Below are 26,153 nucleotides of genomic sequence, written 5' to 3' on the forward strand. Positions count from 1 at the left end.
CTATGTAGCTACTACATTATAATATTTTTTGGAATACATTTAAAAAAAAGAATGGTTGACTGACGGTTTTGGTACGACTCTAGTTTTGGACCTTTAACCTTAGACTGAAATGTAGATGTTCAAAGTTATAATTGATCAGTCCAATAATGTGGAAAAAATCTTTATAAATCGGTTTTTAGAGTTGTTTGTTCTTGAGCTCAGTTCTTTGGGACATGTTGAAAGTAACAAACTACAAAACTGCTTTAAGGCTCAAAGTGTGATGTGGTTTGAATGTGGCTTAAATGAGACCTTTGTGAACTTATCTATGGGATTCCTGCAAACATGTTTAATGAGGACAAATGTTGATGGAAGCATAGTCCCAAGGTACCAAAATGAAAACGGAGAAACCTATAATCTTTATTGTGCCATGCACCTTGTTATGAGGTGCCAACCGGATGGAGAAAAAGAAACCCTCTGAAGAACCAACGGAAACTTTATTTTTAGCATGATGGTTCAAACATTACAAAAAGTCTACTTTGGCCTTGAGAGAGTGTTGAGCCTTTTCACTCACTATGAGGAAGGATTGGTTTTAGGTTGCACTTCTATTATGATTGCACATTTCTTTTTCTTAGTTAAGAATACTGCCCTCATCATGCACCTGCTCCAGATTCTCCTGAATTTGCACTATAATAGGCTGTTCCTCATTACAAGAGAACCACAGTCATGCTTTTAATCCCTGAAACATCCACTGACCAAGTGTCTTTGAGCCAGGCACTGCACCTGCGCCCCCTGCAAAGTTGCTCGGCTCAGGACTGAAAGTGACATTTCTGAGACTGGAACTAGAACTTCCAGACTGGAACTTCTTGAGTATTGTGGTGTTAGATAACTGAAGCAGTTAAGTCTGTAACCGATAGAAAGACCCAATTTCATTATGACCAACACCAGAAGGTTTTAGGACTCCCCTGAAGAACAATGTGTGACTGGACAACTGTGTGTGGGCACCTGTTTGCTGCTTGCAGACCGTCCCCATGAGGGAGCAACGTTAAGTGGATGTGACTGCTCTGATTGCACTCCATGGGAAAGCGAGAAGAAATAGCCAACCTCTGATCAACAACGCGTCATATAATGTTTCAACGGACGCCCCTCCCCCTGTCTCGTTTTCCCCCCTCACTCAACCTCTCCTTTGACTCACAGAGGCGGCTCACCACTGGTGCACGGACCGTGGAGGATACCGGCAGAAGATGGCTGACTTAGCCGCGCACCTCAAGCCCTCGGCGGCATCACCAGCGTCACACGGGCCGCTGAAAAGCTGCAAGACATCCGCCGTCTGGCGAGTGTAAACAGCTGCCTCTCTCACCCCCTCCTCACCCCTCCTCACCGCAGAAGTATCTCAGAGAAAACATGGCAGAGATGGAAAAAGAGGGCAGACCTCCGGAAAATAAAAGAAGCCGAAAACCAGCTCACCCAGTGAAAAGGGAAATAAATGAAGAGATGAAGGTAAAAGGGGGTCTGTGCCCAGTTGCATGTGATTACGCGTGGAAACAGAGTGGTTGTGAGGAGCATGCATGTCTGTAGAAGCACTAAACAGGCGTCCTCAGTGAAAATATACGATACACTCAAGTGCAATTGGCTGCATGGTAGTCAAACTTTGATTTATGATTTTTTTTCACCCAAGTTCTATTGTCATATATCCACGCTGAATGCCTGCCTGAGCAGCGCACCCTGCCAGTAAACCGCCTTGCACAATGGATGCGGCACCCATTCACTGCTACTGTAGTAAGTTTTGAATCAATGAGGAATAGAGTGTACGTTCCCGTCGCTTCATGCCATAATTCGCCGTTTGTGTGTCCTGCCTTTCATGGCTTGCCCAGAGTTAATGGAAAATCCAGTGCGTCAGTGAAGGCGTCAACAGTGCCTACTATTACTATTAATACTGTTACACTACGGCGCATCGGAGAGCAGCCAATGTGCATAATTTGTATAAATCAATGGGGGACCACTCAGCTATTCACGACGCTTTTGCGGGTCCATGTCGACTGCGTGGGTTTGTGTTTATGTGTGTTGCCCAGCTGCCCAGAGGCGTGCAATCCAGATGTGCGTCTGTGAGCTTTACGCACTCGACAGGAGCACATTGTCTCGTGTGTTCGGCCTGCACGCTTATATCCCAGTATTTACCCACACGTTTGAATATTCGTTTTTGTGTTTTGTTTTGTTGCTCGGTGCACATTGTGATATTTGAGCCCTGAGCTCCGTGCGGTTCATTGTGGAGAAAGAAAGTGTTCCGGGCATGTGTGTGTGTGTGTGTTTGTGTGTGTGTTTGTGTGAGGCAGGCTGTGTGTCCGCTTTGTCTCCATCTATTCATTGTTTGTACACATTTGGCTGGAGACAGATATGCACTCAGTGCTCTGCTGTTATGGGTGGATGTGCAGGGGATCACATCGGGAATAATTTGAGAAATTGGGATTTTAGGTTGTCAGAGGAAAAGCAAGGGTGCTGGCTTTGAGGGAGTCCTGAAACAACCCTGACTGGAATAAAGCCTTTTTGTATTTAGACCTTTCCAAATACCAGTCGCTTAATGTGTCACTACTTCTTCTCTCTTACTGTAAAACAGAAAATATACATTTTATTGATGGCTATCTAGATGTTTTGTTGATGATTATCCTAGAGCAACAAGGAACTGTTAGTGTAACCTTATACAATTTATCTAAATTTATATATATATGTGTTTTAAGTATTTTTGTTGTTGTTGAGTTTTCCACTTACTGCATCTGCATTCGGAGTAGTCCTTGCTTGTTACCTAAAAATGCATTGAATGTCTGGAGAAAGGGAATTTCTTTCAATTACAGAATTTTAACTGCTTGTTGAACAGGACATTTTTCTTGATAGAATTAAAAAAAGTGATGGTCCTCAGTTGAGAAGAATTGCAGTTAACCCATTCTCCTGTTGTCTGGAAGGGAGGGATGGAGGGTGGTGGCTGTGTCAGGCAGGGTCTCGCCATGGAGACATTTCCTTCTTTCTTATCAGGGGAGCACTTGAGGTAGTCTCAGTGGAGCATTTAGAATGAATGAAATCTTTATGACCATCATTTAGCCACAATAAAGTGCTGTCTGTCCAGGTTTTATCTGCTCATTTTTATCATTACAACAGAGAGCAAATATGACCATAAATCTATTTGGAATGTAAAAAAAAAAAAATTAAATTAAATGTATCCTCATATAATTTATCAGATTAGCCAAGTAATTATAGGACGTCATTCAGAAATGATATTTTATTTGCAGTTACCTTTTGCTGTCAGATGACGGATGCTGTGACACGGGTCATCATTCAGGGTTCAGTGAAATTGACATCTCATGCAATATGTTTAGAAGAGCAGACATTTCAGTTAAACATCTCATTTGATGAAAGCAGCTTAATTTGATATTTGATTTGTAAGCACTTATGGTAACAATGACAAGTCTATATTGTGGATCTGAGTTTGGAATATATAAAGATGTACCTGACCAAATAAAAATGGCAGTACACTAGCTTGTGGTTTATGTTATTTAGATATGTCAATACAAAATACAGCAGATATGGTGTAATATTGTCGGTGCATAGGGAAAAACACCACTCTCCCGTGACACCTCCAGTATCTCCGTCAATACCAGGGGAAACTCCTGAATGGCGCAGCAGATGTGGTTTAGGTGTCAAAACACTTTCAAAGGCTAAACAAGTTCGATTGTAGCTCATTATGCAACCTTGAATTTCATCTCCTATTGCACGTGCACACACACACACACACACACACACACACACACACTCACCTACACATTCACAAAGAGGCTGTCTACAAATTTAATTTAGGAAAACACTGATCCACAGATACAAGGTAGGGAACAACTAGTTAGATGCAGCTTCTCCTTCACTGCCTTCATTGTCAATGAGACAATGTGTGTTAATAAGTTCAATGATGTTAAACAAATACTGATGTTTCTGACATGATACAACATGAGGTCATTGGCTAGTTATGAGAGCATTGCACCTCAGACTGTAAACCGGAACCCAGCATTACGAGCTGCAGAGTGGTTGCTAATTAACACTATGACATGGTTGCATGATTAGGACCTAGAATAGTAAGGGAAGTTTAATGAAGGGATTTCCTGTTGAAAACTTCTTCTATTATTTTTGTTCATAACAAAAGGACCCAGTTTGTTCCCTTCTCTCATCTTTAATATTTCAGACCAAACACACACAAACACACACACACACACACACACACACACACACACACACACACACACACAATGTGCCCTTGTGAGGGATCATACTCCGCAAAACAGTCTGACAGTGTTTCCTTCATCTGGCTGCTTAATGTGTGCCATGGTAAAATAAGGCAGCAAGTAATCAAGGACAAGGAGGAGTGGGCATAGAGGGGATATGAGAGGCTGGAGAGTGGGGTAAGAAACAGTGGAGAAAGGAATGTATACAGCGTAGGGCTGGCTAAGCTGTAAAAACTGTAACTTGAGTGTCTCTGCTGGATCAGATATCAAGGAAAGTAGAGGGGAATGAAAGCAGAGGAGAGGGAGAGGCAGCAAAGGAGAGAAGGAGCAGGGGAGTGGAAAAGTAGAGAAGTGGAGGAGGAGGAGGCAAAGGGAAACTTGGCGTGTGGATTCGGGAATTTTATCATGGTGTACAGTGACCTGCTCTGGTTTCTACCCGCAAGGTATCCAATTCCCACCATCATCATTACCACAAGCCCTGCTGGCCACGGCTGGGTCTTACTGGAGGGAAATAAGGGGGAAGACTGTGGAGGTTTTAAATGTGTTTTTATTACTATCTGCTGCTGAATATAAGGCAGAGAAGTGGCAGCTTGTGAATCTGTCATGAAAATATCTTGAGTGCGTCTCTAATTATCATGCAATGGCTCTGTGAGACACCATCTTGTCTTTGACTGTTATTCCGGCCGATGATAACAAGGGCAAAGTGAGTATTTTTCTGCTAAAGATTTTTTCTTCTTGAATGCACCAAAATATTATCATCGTATCCGAGGTATAACCCACAGTGCACCAAAATGCATCAGCAGAGGCAGAGCAATTTAAAAGATAATGGCACAAATAGCTTTAATTGTACACAATAATCATAAAAGATCACACACTGTGTTCATTGAGATGTCAGTTTATAAAGTGCAGCAAGCTAGTGCAATCCAATAATGACACATGGGGGTGGTTTAAATGTTAGAAACACTTTTCAACACATCGAGATACAGTTCAACAGCACAGGTGCTCAAAGTGTCCATGAAGTTGATTTAAAACCTCTGACATAATATGATGTCTCTAGCTATGCCTCCATCTACCAAAGGGATAATTAAGCTTCTATTAGTCTAGTTTATTAGCATGTCCAAAGGTAAAAGGAAAACAAAGAAATCATCAAAAGGTGTTAAAAAAAAATTACAAACAAATGCTCATACAAAATATATTAGGCATCTTATACACATGGAAATGTCAGACAGCAGGTACAACAATATTAGGAGAATAATTATAATCGGAAGAGTAAGTTATTTCTTCCTTCAAAAGTTACACAGTACCGCTTTAAAAACAGCATTTAATAATGTGTGATTCCTTGACCGACGCATTGATTAGCAAGTAATCAGTTCTGTCATTATAATTTATTCAGTCAGTTCACTTTCATAACCAGACCTCATGTGTAAAGCCTGCCATGGGCCCTAAAGGCTGCAATATTCGTTACACCCCACAGTACCAGTGGATGAACCTATACAGCGATGATTTTGCTATCCTCGGGCCTTTTCCAGCAGTGGGTTTGAATACTTAAACGTTTATTCCAAGGGTTATGTCACAGGAAAGATCAAACTCTCATGGATATTAAAGGAGTTTCTACTCGGAGAGAAGGATGAGCATAGTCACTGCATTTCATAGATTGATATGTTAGTCTGATGGTGGCACGAGAGCAAAGCTCTTGTGTGTCCAAAATGGATAAGGATTTGTCCCCTTGGCAGTATTAATGAGTAATGGCAATATGTCTACTAGATTTGTACATTTATTGTGTACAAGTGGCAGTTTCGTTATGATGGTGGTTCTATGGATTTTTTGTGTGTGGAAATAATCAAAACATTGGGATTTACATTCATCTGTCGACCATGAATAGCCACAACAAATCTCAGGGAGCTCCTGCCTTTTGGTTTTTGAGATAACACTGTCATGAATCAAAACTTTGGTCAAGGAGAAATTTTGTCTTGATGATGGCAAAAATGTCAACAGCATAATTAGGACAGATAGACAGACCAAGTGAAGTCACCATCCCAGGGCCATGCATTGTCGCCTTAAAAAAAAACAGCTTTTCTTACTTGATACATAACAATCTTAGTACGGCAGCTTGAAACACAAACCGCACTTCCAGTTGATCTGTTTTGCAGGAGGCTAGAGTTTGGGATGAATAAAAGCTGATAAAAAAAGAGATTTTTATCTGTGTTAAACCATAAAAAGGCTATGCATCCAGTGTGACATAAAGACATCTCTAGCTGCCTCTGTGCCTCTAACGCCTCTTCCTCCCTAGCTCACCCAGAGCCAAAGTTGGTGCCGCTGCTTTGATGAGCCGCCAACCAGGATTAGATTCCACTCTTAATATTAGACCCACTTTCTCAAAGTAGTAAGGTGACACAGAGGACAGGATGGTAGGAAGGAAAGGGAGACACAGAGATATGCTGTGTTTTGGTCTCCGTGATGTGGCTAATTTACAGCTACATCCGTTTTTTCAGGAGTACATTCAGCTTGGGTTATGCTCCAACTCATTTCCTCAATAGAAGGAAGTTTTTATCTGAGCAGTTGGGCTAGTTGCAGTCTTGCTTTGCCAGACCCTCCTCCAAAGCACGCTGGAGGAGGGTCAATTGTCTTGGACGGTGCTAAGCATTGGTGAAAAGCCGCACTGCAGCTGCAAAATAGGCTCGGAAGGAACTTGTTTTGGTGGAACGTGTACATTTCAAAGTTGTTTTAGTCATACGAATGAAAACTCAGATTTGACAGATCTAGTTAGCTGTCTGTATTTACCTTGCAGAGATCTGAGAAAAGGTAACCATAGTCCTCATAAATCAACCAGAGTTTAAAATGCCAACACAAAGGAAACCCAAGGCAACAGATGAGTGAAATCCGGTGGATTTTTAAGCGCAAACGGAGTTATCCCAGAAGGGGAATTTCAAGGATATGCCACTGCAGCAGTGATCATATTAGAGAACTCTCAATTTAGATATCGTACATGTCCTTTAACTCATTGCATTTTTTAAAGAATTGTGTGCAATGCAATTTGTGTAGTCTTGGAAAAACCCACACTTTATGTCCACTTGCATTTGCACCGGTATACTGTTTACTGCATCCAGTTCATCTGGTCTGCGTGTATGTGAAATTTGAAAGGAAACCCTTTTGAATACAAAGACAACATGCAAATGCCACACTGAACGGACAGGAAGTAAATTCCCCCCACAGTATAAATTGAGGAATGTATTGACCGTTTTTCTTAAAACTTAAAGGTCCCATTTTGTAAAAAGTGAGATATCCTTCTCTTTTTTTATTATCAGCAGGCCAAGCTGCTATACAAATGCTGTGAAATCAAAACGCTCAGGCCACAGAGAAAAGCCCACAGTCTTTTTCCAAAATTGTTCCTGTAAACAAGCTGTCAGGTCTACTCTGCGGTTGTGATGTCACAACTATACCATAAATATCCAGTATATATATATATATATATATATATATATATATATATGTATACACAGTATGTATGTAGAAAGTGCAGCTACAGTGCCGTTACAGTACCTCCCCGGCTGCAATGCCGGTGCAGAGATGCCTGGAGTGCAGATGTGGAAATGCTGACCAATCAGAGCAGACTGGGCTTTTTCGGGAGGGGGACTTAAAGAGACAGACTCTAACATTGAGCGTTATAGACAGAGGGTTAGTACAGGTATATTCACACAGACAATATAAGTAAATGCAAACGTGTTCTGGTAGAAACCTAAAATACAAGTATGAATAAACACATGACTACAAATTTTGCTCCCTTTTAAGGTGGTTCAAAACGCCATGGAAACAATGGTGTCTCCATGGATGAAAACACGATTTTGCATATTGCTGTCAAGACCTAACTTGAGCTCTGCTCAGAAAGTGGTTCCAAATCTGACTTCCAGGAACCTTCAGGCAGAGTAAGCACTGCTGTCACTCAGCATTCTTCAAGCTCAAGTGCTGTTACATTTGCAAGCATGAGCTGTCCTCATTAACAGCCTTCAGTACTTAAACCAGCATCATTATTTTGTAAATGTCTTTGACAAAAAAATTGAGATTGTAAGTGTTCGGATTAGACTTTAAATCCTGTAAATAATCTCTTCAAAGCCTTTCATTGTTCAACACTGATACTCAGAGTTCCAGATGTTCGTGTTCAAGTGTTTTGCGTGGACTGCATTGAAACGTTTTTACAGATAGTTGCATGCATGGTGTTGGGTGGGTCTTTGACTTCACCTGTTGATGACTCGACCCGTGTGGGTGCTCAGTTAATTAAGTTTGTATCAAGTGATTGAGTCAGTGGACCAACCTGTTGCCTGCAGGCTGTGTCAATGTGCATGATAATCCATTCTAGATAATTGTTTTATTTATATTTAGAGTTGCATAAGGTATACATCATATCCAGACCTTGTAGTTTGATTTTATTTGCCCAATTTAAATTCTGGTTTCAGACACAGTCACTTTTCCACCCAAAGGAAATCCCAAATCCATGCTTCAGTCCAGCGTCCAGCAGTGAGTGTTCACTCTCCAGAGAAATATGCACCCAAGTTAGAGTTTTTTTCTCTCTCTCATCATTTTGGTTTAAAATATCGAAGATTGGGCTGGTTGAAAGACATGAACTTAACTTGTTGAAGGCACTTCACACCTAGTTTTTTATTTTTTTATTTTTACTGCCCAACATGGGAAGCTGTACAGTGTCCCTGTAAAGTTAGCATGGATTCTAAGGCTATTACATATGCCATGTCTTCCAGCTTTCTTTCTGCCAAATTTGACATCCTTCTGAGATAGCAATGCTCTCTAATAAATCAGCATTTATTTCCTGCTATATTACAGATGAAAAGGCAACAGTGATGGCTAATACACTAACATTTTGCTTCACAAATAATCTACAGTGGAGGCACATTAGGCCACAATCTGAATTAACGTGTTCCCCTTTTGCTCTCAGAATGAGCAATGATTTGAAGAACACTAAAGAAAACAGATGCAGATACTCTCTTCTCTTCTGTGGATGTGTGTGTCTAATTTTGCTGTTAAATGTAGATCAGTTAAGAGTCAGATGTGCTGGGTGGCACTCAACCACTTCAACATGATCACTCCGGCTCTGACATATCGACAGGAGCTGTCTGTTATTGACATTTAACTGCTTGATGTAATGACTGATGAGTGTCGACTGTCACCATGATAAGATAATGTACGGTGTAAAGTGGGACTGGCTATAAAACAATGAACTGACTCGAGTCTTGTCAGGTTGATCTTGAGCAAGCAAACAAATCTGCACTGTATTTTTATACCTTTTTTGTAAGCTGCTGAAAATGGCGGCTGGAAATTTCAATTGCCTTGCAGGAGTCGTCCTAAAAGGATCAATAAAGAGAAGTCTAAGTCTAGTCTAAGTCTAAATGGCAAGACAAGGCAGGTCATCTCCGTGGCAACAGACTGTACAGTACAAGTGTTGCGTGCTTACCTCAGGCTAATTTAGTAAAAATTTGAGCTGGATGTGTTTTTCATGAAAAGAATATTTTAGGGTGCTTGTGTGGCCCACCTGGTAGAGCGTGCGCCAACTTATTGAGGTTTACCCCTGGACCAAGCGGCCACAGGTTCAATTCCAAACTGCGGCATGCTTTGCTGCATGTCATTCCCCCGCTCTCTCCCATTTCATATCTTCAGCTGTTCCCTTTAAATAAAGGCATAAAATGCCCCAAAAAATAATCTTTAAAAAAAGTAGAAGATTATTTTACAGAAATGTATTCAGCAGCAATATGTGGGAAACATTTACTAAACCAAGGACCAGTGTTCGCATTGCATATAGTTCAGTGACCTGTGATGTTATATCTCATAGAGCAAATAATTATAGCAGATTAATCCTCAGTCGCTGCTATAGTTTGTTTCCAGAAAGAACATTTTCATCTATGTTTTAGAGTCATTTGATACCTGAACCATTTACCATAGTTTAGGGTTCAGCAAACAGACGCTTCTGGGAATATTCCAGCTGAGAGGTGTATGGTGATAATGGGTCTGTATACATTAGTGGGGTTATGGTTTTGTTTTAAGTACAGTGTTTATTGACTGTGTTGTGAGAGGCTGTTATGGAGGAAATAGTTTTATGTTTCACCTGCATAGGGTTGTATTTATTTTTGCATACCTGCACTAGCTATCTGCATACCACTCTACATTGCTGTGCTGCTAGAATGTTGGCACTTTACTGTCCCGCTCACATTTTTTATTTTATGTTTACTGTGTTGTGATTATTTGTTGACTGTGATGAATTATCAGAATCAGAATCAGCTTTATTTGCCACGTATGAGGACACATACGAGGAATTTTTCTTTGGATTATTGTTGCTCACACTGTGCTTACACACAAAACAACCAAAACAAAAATACACACACTAATATATACACACAATATATACATTCTCTAAACAGAATAATATAGATTACGTTATAGATTAGAATACAGAAATACACTGTTGTTATTAGTAATGTAGTGTATCTTCTTATCTACTCTAATATTTAACCAATAAAATATTGAAAACAACTTACAGGAAGTGTTTGACATTTTAGGATGTACAAAGGTTTTCCCTTTCTTACCTGAGAGTCAGATAAGCACATCAATGCATTGTGTTTGTACGCTAAATACAGTGGTGCTCATAAGTTTACATGACCGTCCTTAAATTGACTAAAAAGAGGAAGAAAAAAATCATCTTTTGTAAATAGATCTTAATGCCTTAATGTAAAAAAATTGAAAAATCCAACTTTTAAGGACAGGAATAATGTATTGTAAATAAATAAATATTCCTCCTTAAAATGCAGTTTGTTAAATTCCCAGAGAGGCAAGCAGATGTTTTATTATTAAAGGCCAGTTATATCATGGATCAGGATACTATGCATCCTGATAAAGTTCCCTCAAAATAGCCCCATATCATCACATACCCTTCACTGTGCATAGAGATTGGCATGGTTTTATTTCAGTTAGACTAATAGCTGGTTTGATTTGCATTGAGAGAGGATTTATGGAAAGTGGGCATGTAAACTTATGAGCACTACTCTATGAAGCGATAACCAGCAGGCAATTTGCTTAGCTTAGAATTAAGACTGGCACCCGTGGAAACAGCACAGTAACCCTGATAAAACTGCGGCTTGTTGTTTTATACACTTTGGGTTTTTTGTACGGTATCAACAATGATATATAGCACTGCGAGCGTTTCTTTAAACTTTAATCAGGGCCAGGCTAACTGTTTCCCTCTGCTTCCAGTCTTTTTGCTAAGCTAACCTAATCACCTGCTGGCTGTAGCTTAATATTTAGAATACAGTTATGTGAGTGATACTGAACATAGAGTAGTATCAATCATCTAACTCACCGCCAGAAAGCAAATAAGCGTATTTCAAAAGATTCTGCACTATTTCTTTAATAATCAGCAGCTACAATGGGCCAGTCCGTAACAGTCCTTCATATTATGATCACTTTTAAAACCATACTTGTATTATAGGTTTCTACTAGAAAATGTTTACATTCACTTATGCTGTCTGTTGTGCAACAAATGTTCAGTTGTAGCGCCTGCTTCTTTAAAACTCCCTTGACTTGCCTTCAATTTCTTACTATTTACGTATTTACAACATCCCTTCTCATCATCACGCTCATCATCCGCACTTCTTATATTGCAGGAATTACAGTTATAGTATGATATTTTTTACATTAAAGCATGAAGACCTGTGGCTTGACTCTCACCAGCCAACTGTTTGTGTTGCAGAGTTTTGCAGAGAACACCATGAACGAGCTGCTGGGCTGGTATGGCTATGACAAGGTGGAGCTGAGAGACTCTGACAACCTGGAGATAGGGGAGACGCCACAGCACATCTCTGTCCTCAAAGGTATGAAACGCTTAACATACAGCAAACAAATTTTAATTAGAAAAAGAGCATGCATTTCTTGCCTGGTTGGCCCATCAGTCATCACTCACAATTGCTTCATTGTCCACCATGAGATTGTGTACTGCATTAAATGAGAAATAAATGAGTTAAAATAATGTGCTCATGAATAGATTGTGCACGTAACGTAAGTAAGACACCTGTTAAGTCTTAAATTATGGAACAGCTTCTAATAACAAGTAATAAGGGAACATGAAGACACTTTTTTGCCTGCCAAAGTTTTACAAGTTTAGGTTAGTACATCTGTGAGGTTTCTGTATGTCTGTTCTATTTATCAATGGTTAGAATTTTCACATTCCCATCAATTAGTGTATTTTATGTTGCCTGATCTGTTAATCTTATGTGAAGCCACATCCAGTCGTGACTTTTTTGAATGTTAAACTAAAAAGCAATTATGACTAAGAATGTTTTCTAAACATTGAAACTGTGTTCATTTTTTTTTTTAGCCAACTGGGAGCAATGCAACAAGCTGCAAACATCCGATAAAGTTGATTTGCTGAGCAAACAGTTGCCTACATATTCATCCAGGAGACACAGAGCGATATAAGCATTCATTTGGAGTCACATTTGTTTCCACCTCACAAATCTGAGCCTAAAATTAATTCTCCGTCTAGCTCTGTTTTTGTTTTCACAAACCCCTGAGGGAAATATCTGACTCATTAGCTGCTAAATGCTCCACTATGTTAAGCAGCTAGTTGCTAATCAATCTGCCATTTAGTGCTGGGCTGTTAGTGTACAGTTCAGTCCAGTTTTACACCTGTCTGCTTCAACAAGAACAGGGCTAATGAGAGTGGTGAGATTGAACCAAAATAGAAAAGTTGTGTGCTGGAAAACCAGCTAATATGCTCTGCACTGCAGCATTGTGTGATAATGAAATGTTTGAGGTGCTTTGAAGGTCCCATGGCATGACAATTTCACTTAATGAGGTTTTTAACAGTAATATGTGTTCCCCCAGCCTGCCTATGGTCCCCTATTGGCCAGAATTGATGTAAACCGATCCCTGGGTATCCTGCTTTGCTATTGAGAAAATGAAAGCTCAGATGGGCCGATCTGGAATCTTTTCCCCTATGAGGTCATACGGGGCAAGGTAACCTCCCCTTTCTCTGCTTTGCCCACCCAGAGAATTTGGCCCTCCCATGAGAGAGAGATATCATGGATTTTAAACGAGCAAAGGGGCAGTTGGTCAAGGCCACACCCCCAGCCTCCACCTTCCTCTTCTCTCCTCCTCAAAAGCTACAGACTCAGAAATGGCACATCCTAAGGAAAGCTCATTGTAGGACTGGCTCTAGTGGCTGTAATTTAGCACCAAGGCTGAATTTTGGGAAAGAGACTTCAGATATGCTATTAGGGGACCACTAAGGTCTATATAAAAGCATCCAAAGAGCACCATGTTATGGGACCTTTAAAAATGAACTTTTCCAAGCCAAACATTATTGTGCCTCGTGTGGTAAAAACTGCCCCTTTTTGTCAAATGTTAGGCATACTAGGCTCTCACAGTATGGCAGGCTTTGCCACATATCATCAGTTGTTCAGTAACATTTTAATTTGCTCAATTTCCGCTTTCTAGAAAACTTGTTGCCAAAAATCCCAGCTTCAACAGAGAGCAGCGAAGCCTCTCCGGATCGAGCCAACAGCTCCCAGTCTTTGCCAACTTCCAGGAACGGAGTCACAGAGTCCTCCACCACTCCGTCCACCTCCATGCCCAGTACCAAGGAACATGGCAACCTGCCCATCATTGTCCCCATGATCCCCCCGCCACTGATCAAGCCCCCAGCAGGTAGAGAGCACTGACACCTTTTTGGAAATACACATACAGGAGATGGTAGAAAAGTAGTTTAAGTCATTGTTTGTAAAGAAAACATGATGCCTGACAGCAAAATTAACTCAATTGGGCAAACCAGCTCACCTCCAGAGCCTGTACATAACGTTTCAACAGTTGTATGCTTACCCAAGTGTGTGTTTTGAACAAGGCTACATTTTACATTTCCAAAAAGATCAAGGTCATTTTCAGCCCATTTGCAGATTTTTTATGTAGTCGCCCAAATGCCCAACCACGAAGCACACACACAGCCATTTCCCAAGTCAAATCCCCTAACTAGAAGACCACACAGCTGTTGTCCAAAAATATTTCATTTTATTGGAAGTACAGTAGCCTACTGGCTGATTCTTCAGCACTTAGCAGGGAAACTGAAGGAAAACTGAATGTTTATCCAAACTAAAAAACTTTCTCTGTTTGCAAAGGCCTTAAAGCCTCCAAATCAGGCAGGGGCAGGCGACTAATGAGCTCGCTACCTGCTGTACACCTTGCTTTCCTCCACCTGCCCAAGTTTCAATATAACCCCATCAACTCTCTGAGAAAATGTCCGCGTTCCTTGGCCAGACAGAGCGCTTCATTATCCCTTGCGTCTGCTGTGGCACAGGAGGCTGGTACGCCCCGGCGGAGGGAGCGCACCACCTTGGCATCGCCCAAGAGGAGTCCCCGCTGGCCCTGCCTAGGCGGGGAAACAGATGGTGTGGTCCCACTTAAAGCCCAGCACCAACACACCACCCGGCCGACACCCCTTCAACTCGCCTCCCACCCCCGCCTTCACACATGCTGAATTATTCATGTTCGTGTGCCCCACAAAAACTGACAAAGGACCTTTTGAGGTGCAGGTACCATCGGATGATGGTGGCATTTAGTACGGAGGCAGCATAATTACTAGAGGTTTTTTTCCCCCTTATGCAGATGTGAGTGTTTTGAGATCGGCTTGTTATGAGATGCCAGGACGTGGGAAGACAAAAACAGCTCCACCTCAAGATGTCTCTTTGTCTGAAAATGTTGCGATTTTTTAAAAGATGCTGGCCTTCGATCCTGTTCATTACACTGTGGTACAGACATTATTCCAAGCAATGTACAAACCCTGATCCACCCACCTAGTCAGCCCAGAATGTCTTGTTTTTCTATTATCAGTGGGCAGCAATCCAGATAGACACAAAACGAGAGAGAGACTAAAGGAATGAGCTAGAGCACAGACAAGTGGAGAGACATAAAATATGCATGTTAGGTCCACTGTGCTATCTTTAGGGCCTCTGGGAGTTATATCCTTAATTGTGAGTTAGTCTTTACTTAAAATCTGATGGCCCCATATATCCATTAAGCTCAACAAGAGGTGAAAAGCCTGGCCAGTGTGCGATAAGGAGGTGAGCGGGGCTGAAAGACTAATGGGCCTGTGTTTTTTTGCCCTCACACCCGCATAGTCATAATGTGATAATTGGGAGATCCTGGAGGGAATCTCGGAGGTTCTCCCCTACAGTAGCAGCGACGGCACTAAAAGCCCGCAGCTCATCACCAGCAGTCAGCTTACCCAACAAGCTGACTGTAACTGATGATACTGTATGTGGCACATACCTCTAAATTTAAAGTTAAAACAAGGAACTAGACTTGAAGCTATTATTGATTACGGCACTAAAAGCCCGCAGCTGTGGCTCAGTGGTAGGGCGGTTGCCTGCCAATTGGAAGGTTGGTGGTTCGATCCCCGCCCGTGCAGTCATTGTCGAATTGTCCTTGGGCAAGACACTGAACCCCGAGTTGCCCCCGGTGCTGCGCATCGGAGTGTGAATGTGTGTGAGTGTGTATCTGATGAGCAGGTGGCACCTTGTACGGCAGCCCCGGCCACAGTGTATGAATGTGTGTGAATGGTGAATGTTTCCTGTAGATGTAAAAAGCGCTTTGAGCAGTTGTTAAGACTGGAAAAGCGCTATATAAATACAGCACATTTACATTACATTTTATGGATTACATCATGTTTTTCCTAAAAACGTTTCTGTGGAAAAAAATGAAATTCTTTTGTTTTGGTCAACTGTAGATTTACTCCAGATTGAGTTAGGGCTAACCATAAATTTTAAGACGGAAGCGATCTGGGTCAATTCTTTATGACTAATAAATCTAAAATTAGTTTTTAGAACGCCTTTTCACACAGGTCATAAATTTGGACAAAGCAACCTTATCTTTGAAATCAACCTACACACTTACATACAGTATATCAACTGAAAAGACAAAATAGTGGAATACTCATAGATGGACCCCATTCATTAATAACCACACCCAAGTCAGGGCTGTGCTACAAAAATGCCCCGAAATACCCACTAACCCCCAACAAAAACCCGTTATAACTGCAACTGGCAATATTAACGTGTAATAACACATGTATTATTTCTTACATGTATTATTTAATACTTTGTACTTTTATATTGTAATTTATTAAAGAAAACTACTAATTATCACTGTCTCATTTTTTCTTCTTCTAACTGCCTCAAAGTGCCTCAAAGTGCCTTCGTCATAAATAATTTGATGATAAACAAGGCCAAACGATAAAACAAAATTAAACTGTGTGGAGTTTGTGGTAAATGGATGGGTGGAGTTTCAGGTCAGTTCAGATCAGAGTTGTGTAACTTGTCAGCCAGAGAAAATGGGTCCAAATTGTCTTACAAATACTTTCTTATATCATCTTGTTAGTCAAATGTAAAAATGTACCTCACCCATCCCATGTGACCTTTTTGTTACACACAACATGTAGTGAGAATTATTTAAAAGAAACCACACCTTTAGTCGGAGCCTCCTTCCGACTAAACACCCGTCATCTCCAGCATCATCAGAGTACATTCTTGTGTCCACTTCAGGTTCTAATACCCACAGAGCACAGCCACAAATAGACATCTTCCCATGTCCCCGGCTCATCCGGTTTGGCTACATTTACCCATGGCAGGCCTTCATTATAAATCCTGCAGTGGTTTTGTGGCTTGAGTCTTGAGTGGATTTAACCAGCTCTGCAGCTGGGCTGAGTCAGTGGAGTTAATGCATTTTGGTCGTTGTGTTTCATACATCCAGTTGTTACATGTGTTTAATTATTATTATATATATTATTATATTATTATTATATTGTTATATTATTATGCTTTAAAGTGCCCACATTATGAAAAAAACACTTTTCTGGGATTTGGTAAGATACGGGCTTCTGAATGTGTCTCGCCTTCAGTCTCTGCACAGCTTTCTATGTCTAGGTCTTTTTTTTAAATGAAACCACGTAAACCTGTTCTGGTACAAACTCAAAATACAATTATGAACCTGAAAATGAGCATAATATGGGCGCTTTAATAAAAATGTATATAAGGCCTAAATTGTCAAATATTTGGGATTAACCACAGATGGCACCTTGCATGAATGTCCAGGATAATGGTCTGTGGTTTTCAAAAAGATAATGTGGGAAATAACAGTTGTTTGTCCCCAATAAATTATCCACTCAGCTCAATCCTAACTCACTTTCACTATTGTTTGTTTCTAGATGAAGATGCATCCAATGTGCAGATCATGTGCGCCTGGTGCCAGAAGGTCGGTGTCAAGCGTTATTCTCTGAGCATGGGGAGTGAGTTGAAGAGCTTCTGCAGTGAGAAGTGCTTCGCCGCCTGCCGCAGGGCCTATTTTAAGAGAAACAAGGTAAGATTCCTTCCTTCTCATCTGCTGGACACTTTAATATAACATCTTTCATAGGCTTTGCAGATACAGGATGTCCAAATCTCCTTGCAAGTACATGTGTTCATCCATGAGTCCCAGAAGAGAATATAAGGTTGACAGCATGGTTTAAAAAAATCATAAAACAAGCATGAAATAAGTCTAAACTTGTAAGTGTGCAATGTATTGTTACAATGTAGTGAACGATCGTCAAGAATAGCATAAATTGGACATTATCCCATTGTCATAGTGTTCATCAGCTGAAAATGTTTTTGCTTTTGAAAGGAATAGTTTGACAGTTTGGGAAATACACATATTCATTATTTTTCAAGCGTTGAAAGATGATAAGATTCATACCATTTTTATGTCTGTGTGTGTGTAAGAAGCTTGAGGAAGGAGGCCATTAGCACATCTTAGCATAAAGACTGGTACAGTAGTAAAGCTAAAGCTCACAATGAACACAATATATCTCATTTGCCACAACATAAACACGTAAAACCGTGTAAAAATGTGTGGTTTTACTGGGAGTAACTTTGTGTAACATATTCTTGTTGAATAAGCATATTTCCCAAAATGGTGCACTATTTCTTCAAGTTTAGGCAAGTAAACAATTTTCTGCAAAATAGTGTTAAGTTAGGTAGCTAAAAGAACTTTGGTCTGAATAAAACTTTGGTTTGGTTAAGTTGGACTCAAGGTTGTACTGAACACGAGAACTTAACGCATGGTGCACAAATTGCAAAACTACCCCACTGACTACACTCCTTTGTTTCAATTTGCCGTTATAGTTTCCGAGCTATTTCCAATTTACTGTCATTTTTGAATTTAATGGAATATTTTTATGTACACAATACCGGGCAGAAAAGCCAAAGGCCCAATAAGGTTCAGTTATTTCCAAGTTTACACTGTAAACTTCTGTCTACAACGCTGCTATACACGGAGTAAACTGTAGCATGAGAGGTATTCTCAGTTAATCTCAGGGAGAGAAAAACACTTTTGTCACTTGTAGACAACTGACTAAATTATTTAGCAGACCAACCAATGCTAATGAAAACAGACAACAACTAGCTACCTATAACTGAAGCTAATACCTATCTTTACCTAAGGGGCCAACCAGATTTGTAAAACCGATGGTTAGCTAACTAGATACTCTGGTTATATGAGTTTTCAGTGTTCATTTTAATGTGTAAAAAGAGTACAAATAAACAATGTCTTATAGGTTCTGTTGGGATAGCAAAGCTCAGAAGTTCAATTAATGTTTCTGTCTTGGAGCATAAACAAATGGTAGATGCTAGACCCTACCCACAAAACGACAACACGGGCATAGGCTACTGTGCAGGCGTCAACACACTGACAGTTAGTTAAACTTGTAAGTTATAACCTTATAAGTAACAAGATGTAGTTCTTCAACTAACCCTTACTTTGACCTTCACAGCTAACTTTAGCTAGCTGCTAATTTAAGTGTTGACGAATGTTTAGTAGCCTGCGCCTGAATCGTTTTCAGTGGGTACACATCTAGCATTTACCAGCGCGGGGAGCCTCTAATATGGCTGCCGGAAAAGGTGACATCATCTGGTAAGCTTTTTATAAACACACACTATATTCTGCTTCCGACAGAGCTAAACGAAGCTTTCATGACATTTGGTACAATAGCTGTAATACTGTGAGCAGGAGATTATTTGTTGTAGCTTCAGAAATCACTGTGTAATGCTTAATTCTCACATCAAGACATCAAAAGGTAATATGAACAAAAAATCTCTCTCTTTCTCATATAATCAGAATTCAATAAACACATTGTAAAAAAAAAAAAAAAAAAAAAAAAAAAAAAAATCTCTCTCTTTACTTCTTCAGGTTTGGCTTGAATATAAAATGCATAGTAACCTACAAAATAAATTGAAAACCAGAAACCACTGAGAATAAATCATGGATTTACTACAAAAAATATCTTTAGGCAGTCAACTCCAAAATGAGTTAGGTCACTGTGGTGCATACAACGCAAGACAGCAAATATCAAAGTTGTTATTGTGTTCTCATTCCCAATGACTGTAGTTAAACAATCTCCTTTCTCTCTTGTACCAAAGCTGGGATATATAAGGAATTACACTGTGAGTATGACGTGTTTTACTCTCCTGCTTGTCTGTCCTGAAGTCAGTTATTCATCTAAACATAATCACTTTTTAAGCACTGCACTGGAGCAGGGATAAGTAGGGGTGCACTTAGAGTCTGTCTGTTCATTTCAGTTAGTGATACCCAATTTCTTTTTATTTTCTGACACTTTTTCCCAAAGCATGATAATCAAGCTGAGCCTTGCGTCTACTGTACTGTTGCTCATACTTTGTGTTTTTTCATTTTCTACCTTAACATTTTAGCTCATATACATTTTATAGAAAGTTTCTAGTTGTCATTGTACTAAATGTTGAAGTGATGACAAATGATCTGTCTTCTCCTGGTGATGACAAGGACAGCCTGACATGTTGAAACCTCGTGGGGGAACGCAAACGGTCTGTGACAGAAAATGGCAAGAGCTTTAAAGCTTCATATTCGATTTAAAACGCAGCGTTTCAACTGTTTTTATTTGGATCTCTGTGCTTCTGAGAAGGGCAGAAACAAATCTATGCCATTTGACACAACAAAGTTGACAAGGAAGCCCTGAATCAATCAGAGATCAATCAGGGAGGCTGCTTAACACGACATTAAAGGTTAAGCAGATGAAAAAGAAAGCACTTTGCTATGAATCTATTGGCCTTAGTCTCCAGTCAAACATATTCTTATAAAGATAGTATGCAAGACAGAGTCTTTTAACATATTTCCATTCCTCGAACCGTGATTGTTAAACAGTATATAGTATATTCTGTAAGGTACAGTTTGTTTAGTTCCAATATGATGTCATCAACTCTGCATTATGCTCTGACTTTATTTCGAACATATATGTGGATAGTGGAACTGGAAGATATTGAAAATTCATAAGGTAGCTTTTAAGGTACACTGAGAGAGAAAGTAAGTGAAAAAAACAAAGATTCAGCAATAATCTTTCCAGTCTGTGCTCTCCTCTTGATTAGCCTTAGACTTTTGACAGACCTTTCAAAGCAAGTCCTCTCACTGTGGTGACAGCTCTTCATGCAAGATATAGTTGAAAAGAGGTCTGAATTTCTAAGTGACAGGCTAGATTTTATCAGTCTTAGAGAAAATCTTATACCCTATGTGCTCTAATATGCAGCATGCCAGTCAACTAGTAAAAAAATAGAGATTTAACTTATAATAGTAATAGTAGAGATATTAAAAGCAGTAATAGCAGTAATAATAGCAATGATAGTAGAAATATGACTAATAATAATAATAATATTGATAGTAGTAGCAGGGGGCATCAAGCAACATAACATTTACTATTAAACTAATAGTTCCAAAATACCTTATTAATGTATTTTCATTGTTTAATTATCGTGAGATTCAAATTTGCAGTCCAGGTACTTTAAACACACTTTGTTCATTACAGTAACTGATGCAATAATATGATGAATTTAGTTTTATATAAGAAAAAATAAATGACAAATACATGATCAGTAGTGCTCCATCATAAGACTCTGACCTGTTGATGATTCCTGATCTGCGGCTTGCCCTGATTAATACAGTGCGGGCCCAACCTACTGGTTACCAAGCTCAAGTGAAACTTTGCCGATTTTCAGCCGTTTTGCCAGCGGACTTTTTTCAGTTTAAGTGAGGAGTTTTAGGCACTGCGGCATGAAGGGAAGTAGGCGCCGTTCACCTGTCTTCACCGCTCGCACAACAGTGACACAGAGCCAGATGAAAATTGGCAAAGTTTAAATGGCAAACCACTTTGACCATGTGCTTTAGTTTACAATTATTGACTTATCTGCATCGAGACATAATGAGAATCGTCATGCATCTAAGAATCAATTGTTTTCCCCACCTCTAAAAAAACACACAACTAAACTATGTTTATTTAGTTCTGTCAAATTGGCCAAATTAATAGGTTCTTCAATTAGGTGTAGTCACCAACATTAGGCAATCCAGACGATTTCTCAGAAAATCAATCTTGGAGATGTTCCTGTGTGCAGTTTATAGACAAAGTAAGCCATGTTGGATGTTTCCTTCATCCATCAGCAGAATGCACATGTTCAAACATCACAAATACAGGAAAGGCCTGCTCTGCCACAGCGGCTCAGATTCTATATTTTGTCTGGCTCTCGCACATTCATGCAGGCCATTTCTGTAAGCGATACCCACATGTTTCTTTTCTCATTCACCCACAAGGTTGGCCACAACAACACGGCCTGCAAGCTTCCAACTGAAAAAAAATACATTGTCAGAGCTGAAAAGAAATATCTCAAATCTGCGTGTTCTTTGGATAGGGGAGAAGAGACCAGGGAGGAGGGGGGATGTAGGGGGCGGGCAACAGCTCTGGCATTATGTTGCATGAAATATCTTCAGCTGCCTCATCTATGAAACCCAATCCCCTCTTAGGGTGACTATGGTTGCTACTTTCTCACTTGTCTGTATAACTCTATATTATGTAGTGTGTGTTTGTGTGTGGCAAAAGATGATTGATAGTTTAACTGTAGCTAATCACTTATGTGCCCGTTTACTGTACGCCTAAAGCTTCTGGATTAGTTTGTATGGAAGGTGCAGCTTTCTCGCCACTCGTACTACTCAATTATTCTGTCTATCTACTCACTCTGCGTACTCACTTTCATTTACTTTTTGACTGTCCATTATTACACCAGACACATAGCTTGGCTCTTTTCTTATTTTAATGTGCTACAATTTAGGGTGTGTGTATTTTGCTGGTTTGTGCTCTGCAAAAGTCATTTCGAGGTGGTATAACAACAGTGAAAGTTCACTGAGAATTGACATGTTCAACAGCTATGATACTGAACAGTTTCGGGGATTAAAAACATTAATTTAAATGAGGGCGGAGTTTTGCTTTCAGCTGTAGGAAGAAACTGCTAAACTGTAATGCTTTTACACGCAGCCGTGCGGCTTCTCCGCTATCTTACACCCACACATACACCGATAAACATGCATGCTCATTGGACACACTGCCAAGATTAAGTTAGGCAATTAGCAGTGATGAATTACTTTCTGTGAGTGTGAAGCATGGCGGCAAAAAGGTGTAGGTTAGAGGAGGCATTTCTTTCACATTGAGTCAGTCAGCCTTACACATGAAACATATCGTCCACATTATTTAGGGTTGGAATTCAAATGGTGCGTGCATGTCTGTTTCCGTGACATTGATTTTGATGAAATGTAGCTTGTTGCTGTTGCAATAGTTCCCCAACAATGTGCTTTTTATGCAGTTTGGTTTGTGTTCAGGAGTTCTTGGGCTTGAAATACACTAAAGAAAAAAATCCTGGTTGATTGTAGGCTGGTATGTTGTGGTTGAAAAGCAGCTAGAGGGAGGACTCATTTAAAATCCTAATAGAAAGAAGTGGCGTACGTGAGGATCACATAGTATTCATAGAGTATAATTATCTTTTTGCATCATGGCAATAAACATATATACCATGTTATGTTTCCACAATATTTAAAAGAACATGATGCAGGTAGTGAGGACAGTTTTTGGGTCGTTTCTGCTTCAGCGCAGGGTTGTTTGGTTCACACCATGAAATTCCCCCCAGGAGACCCCAGTCCTCCATCAGTGTTTTTCCCCAGGAGCTCCCTCCAGGCGCGAGGGGGCAGAGTGCCGCTTCATGTCAGCCCAGAAATGTCACATCACTTCAAACACACACGCACACGCACGCGCACACACGCGCACACACACACACACACACACACACACACCGTGGTTGCCTCCTTGCTACTGAACACTCCACAATTTACTTTGCATCTCCATCGTCTGCCAGGGAGGGCATGCACGCAAAATGAATAAGAGAGGAGACGGTGTGTGAGCGTGTATGTGTGTGTAACTGTGTCTTGTATATGTATAAATATGCTTGTGGAAATGTTTTGTGTGTGGTGAAGTGTGAAATGTGTCTGCATATTGCAGCTCAGACTAGGAAGACTTGAGGCCTGCCTGACACAGCTTTAGGGCACAGGGAGGATGGTGATTATCTCATAGCTGCCAGCCATTCAGCTTAAATAAAGATAAAAGTAACTCTGGCTAACTAGGCGTTGAAATTGTATAAGCAGAGCCACGCACATGAACTGTCATCTCTTTGTGTCTATTTCCAAACTTGTAGGTGCGATAAACTAGACTCAGATACAGTAAAGAATGTACCTTATTTGTGAATTTATAGGCGCGCCTCATGTTGCACATTTCATATTGTGTGTTGATGATGACTTTAAGCAAGGAAATACTCTTTGCAACCTTGTGAAGCTCCAAGAACACTTCAGCAATTCACAATCAACATGCAAAGATCTTTATTGCAGACTGACTCATATTGAAAAAAAGCATTTTTTACAACCTTTAAAAATGGCATTTAGTACAAGGAAATTGCCCTTCCTGCAATAAAGAACAACAATATAGATGATAGCCAGTAATGTGCTCAAAATAAAAATGTATTGTTGTAACAAAAGCTCCAAACCAGCTAAATATTTGTTTTTAAAGAACCAAAGTGCTTACCTTGTTCTTATTTTCCAGTTCTTTGAAATGTTTTGCTTATGCTTAATAAAGTGCCAAAAATAGCACTACCCTTACCAAACAACCCTGGAAAATCCATTTTTTTTGTGCACATGCAATATTCCTGTGCATATGTGTGAAAATCTCCACAGTGCACTGCAAACAGAATTGAACTGGTGTTGGGATGTTTTTTCATAAAAACATAAAAAGTAAAAACAAACTTGTTTTTTTTGTTGGAAGGTTGTGTTTTTTCACCTGTCGTACGCGTAGTACCAGGACTGCACCTTAATTTCAGGATTTGGGATGAGCCCTAGCTGTGCTCAGCTGTGTTGGTCTTTGGATTTGGAGAGCCTGTCTTCGAGCATCTTTCTTTGGGAAATGCAGCTCTTTTGGCAGGTGACAAGCACACACACCTGGACATGTATCCATGCCCAGATGGAAGCTAGCACATTGGCAGCTGGTGTGACGTCCCCTCAGGACGGTGGAGTTGCCAGAGGGGAGCTAGGTGACCGATGTCCTGCTCTGTCGTTCAAATAAGGAACTTCAGCTGGGTGGCAGCTGTAGTTTGCTGGCATGATGGATCACCAAGAATGGAAAAGCACCTTTAAAAGAACATCCCAACTGGCACAGAACTGGATTTCCCCAGTGTGCTAAGCAAAGTGTTGATCTATCTATCTATCTATCTATCTATCTATCTATCTATCTATTGTAATCCCATCTCCTTTATCTGTGTGTGGGTCCCTGTGTGCGCTTCACGCCTCGTTCACAGTGCCAACACCTCATTAGTACAATATGCAAATGAACTGGCGCAGGGCCAGAGGGTCAGAGCACAAACTGGAGACAGAATAATAGTACAAAGGTGTGTGTTTGTGTGTGTGTGTGTGTGTGTGTGTGTGTGTGTGTGTATGTATCCCTAAATGCCTGCCCAGGTTCATGTATGTTTCTGTGCGTTTTCCTGTCTTTTAGTTTGTCCGTGTGATGTGTCTGTGAGGAGACATGGTGTGTTTGTGTGTTTGAGGGGGAAAGAAAGTAGCTGAAATGGGTCCGTCTACACCTACTGTTTATTTAGTGCACTAACAGCTTCTAAATAACCATGACCTCCATAATCTCTAGTTAAAAATCTCCTGTTACATTGTAAAAGTCAGTGGTGGACAATGTTCTTCTCAGATTCTTACACTGTATCCTTTCCGGCACAAATGACACAAGACAGCAGTATTTGACCTACGTCATGCATGGAATGGGAAACCCTAACTGGAGGTGACGGAAGTAGATGGATGCAGAGGAAAACTCAATTAGTCTTTGGACAAAAAATTTAGAACATCCACCGATATATAACAGATCAAGAGTTGCAAGTGAGCAATTTAAAGGTAACATGATATGAAAGAGAGCTGCTCAGGCCAGTGGCTCATCTGTCAATGGCATAGGATCAGTGTAAAATGTCAGCTCGGAGGCTGAAAACGGCACAATGATCATGGTTAACGCAGGTTGAATCTCCATTTCTGATAACAGTGGCTCAGTGCCCCGTGGCTCTAAAATATGAATCAGTTATATCCCACTAAAGGTCAATATTATATAAAAGTGCATTTCATTTAATAACAAAACACAAAGAAGCTATTTGGCATTGTGCTTCAGTCAGACAGTGCTTCTCCAGTAACTTCTTTGTAACAAAATTGCCCACACCTGGCATAACAGCATTGACTGCCTTGGCTTTCACTCTGTACATAATGAATGACTCACAGAGTGCAGGAGAAGGTGGCTCATTTTCAGATGGTATACATGTTTAAAGGAGTGTATTGGTATACTACAGCATGGTGAATTGAACCCATAAAAGTTACTGGTCTGTAGTATGCAGCAAATTAAATATACTACTTAGTTTAATGTAACTGTTATTTCCAAGAATACATAATGTTGCTGTAAAATTCTGT

At 40.3% G+C, this 26,153-nt stretch overlaps 1 protein-coding gene across 4 annotated transcripts in view; it reads left to right on the plus strand.

The window, feature by feature from the left end:
* The first annotated feature begins 857 nt into the window (after positions 1-857).
* sobpa (sine oculis binding protein homolog (Drosophila) a) overlaps positions 858-26,153 on the plus strand; it is a 37,225-nt gene continuing 11,929 nt past the window's right edge. For 2 of the 4 annotated variants that reach the window (XM_034857406.1, XM_034857408.1), the window contains exons 1-5: positions 858-1,476; positions 11,986-12,106; positions 13,731-13,940; positions 17,488-17,639; positions 19,733-19,756. In XM_034857406.1, the coding sequence (XP_034713297.1) occupies positions 1,381-1,476; positions 11,986-12,106; positions 13,731-13,940; positions 17,488-17,639; positions 19,733-19,756 (603 nt within the window). In that variant the 5' untranslated portion in view covers positions 858-1,380. The remainder of the gene's footprint in view (positions 1,477-11,985; positions 12,107-13,730; positions 13,941-17,487; positions 17,640-19,732; positions 19,757-26,153) is intronic. The other 2 variants (XM_034857407.1, XM_034857409.1) reach the window with 1 other exon arrangement.

This window comes from Etheostoma cragini, chromosome 20 (assembly GCF_013103735.1).
Source record: "Etheostoma cragini isolate CJK2018 chromosome 20, CSU_Ecrag_1.0, whole genome shotgun sequence".
NCBI lineage: Eukaryota > Metazoa > Chordata > Actinopteri > Perciformes > Percidae > Etheostoma > Etheostoma cragini.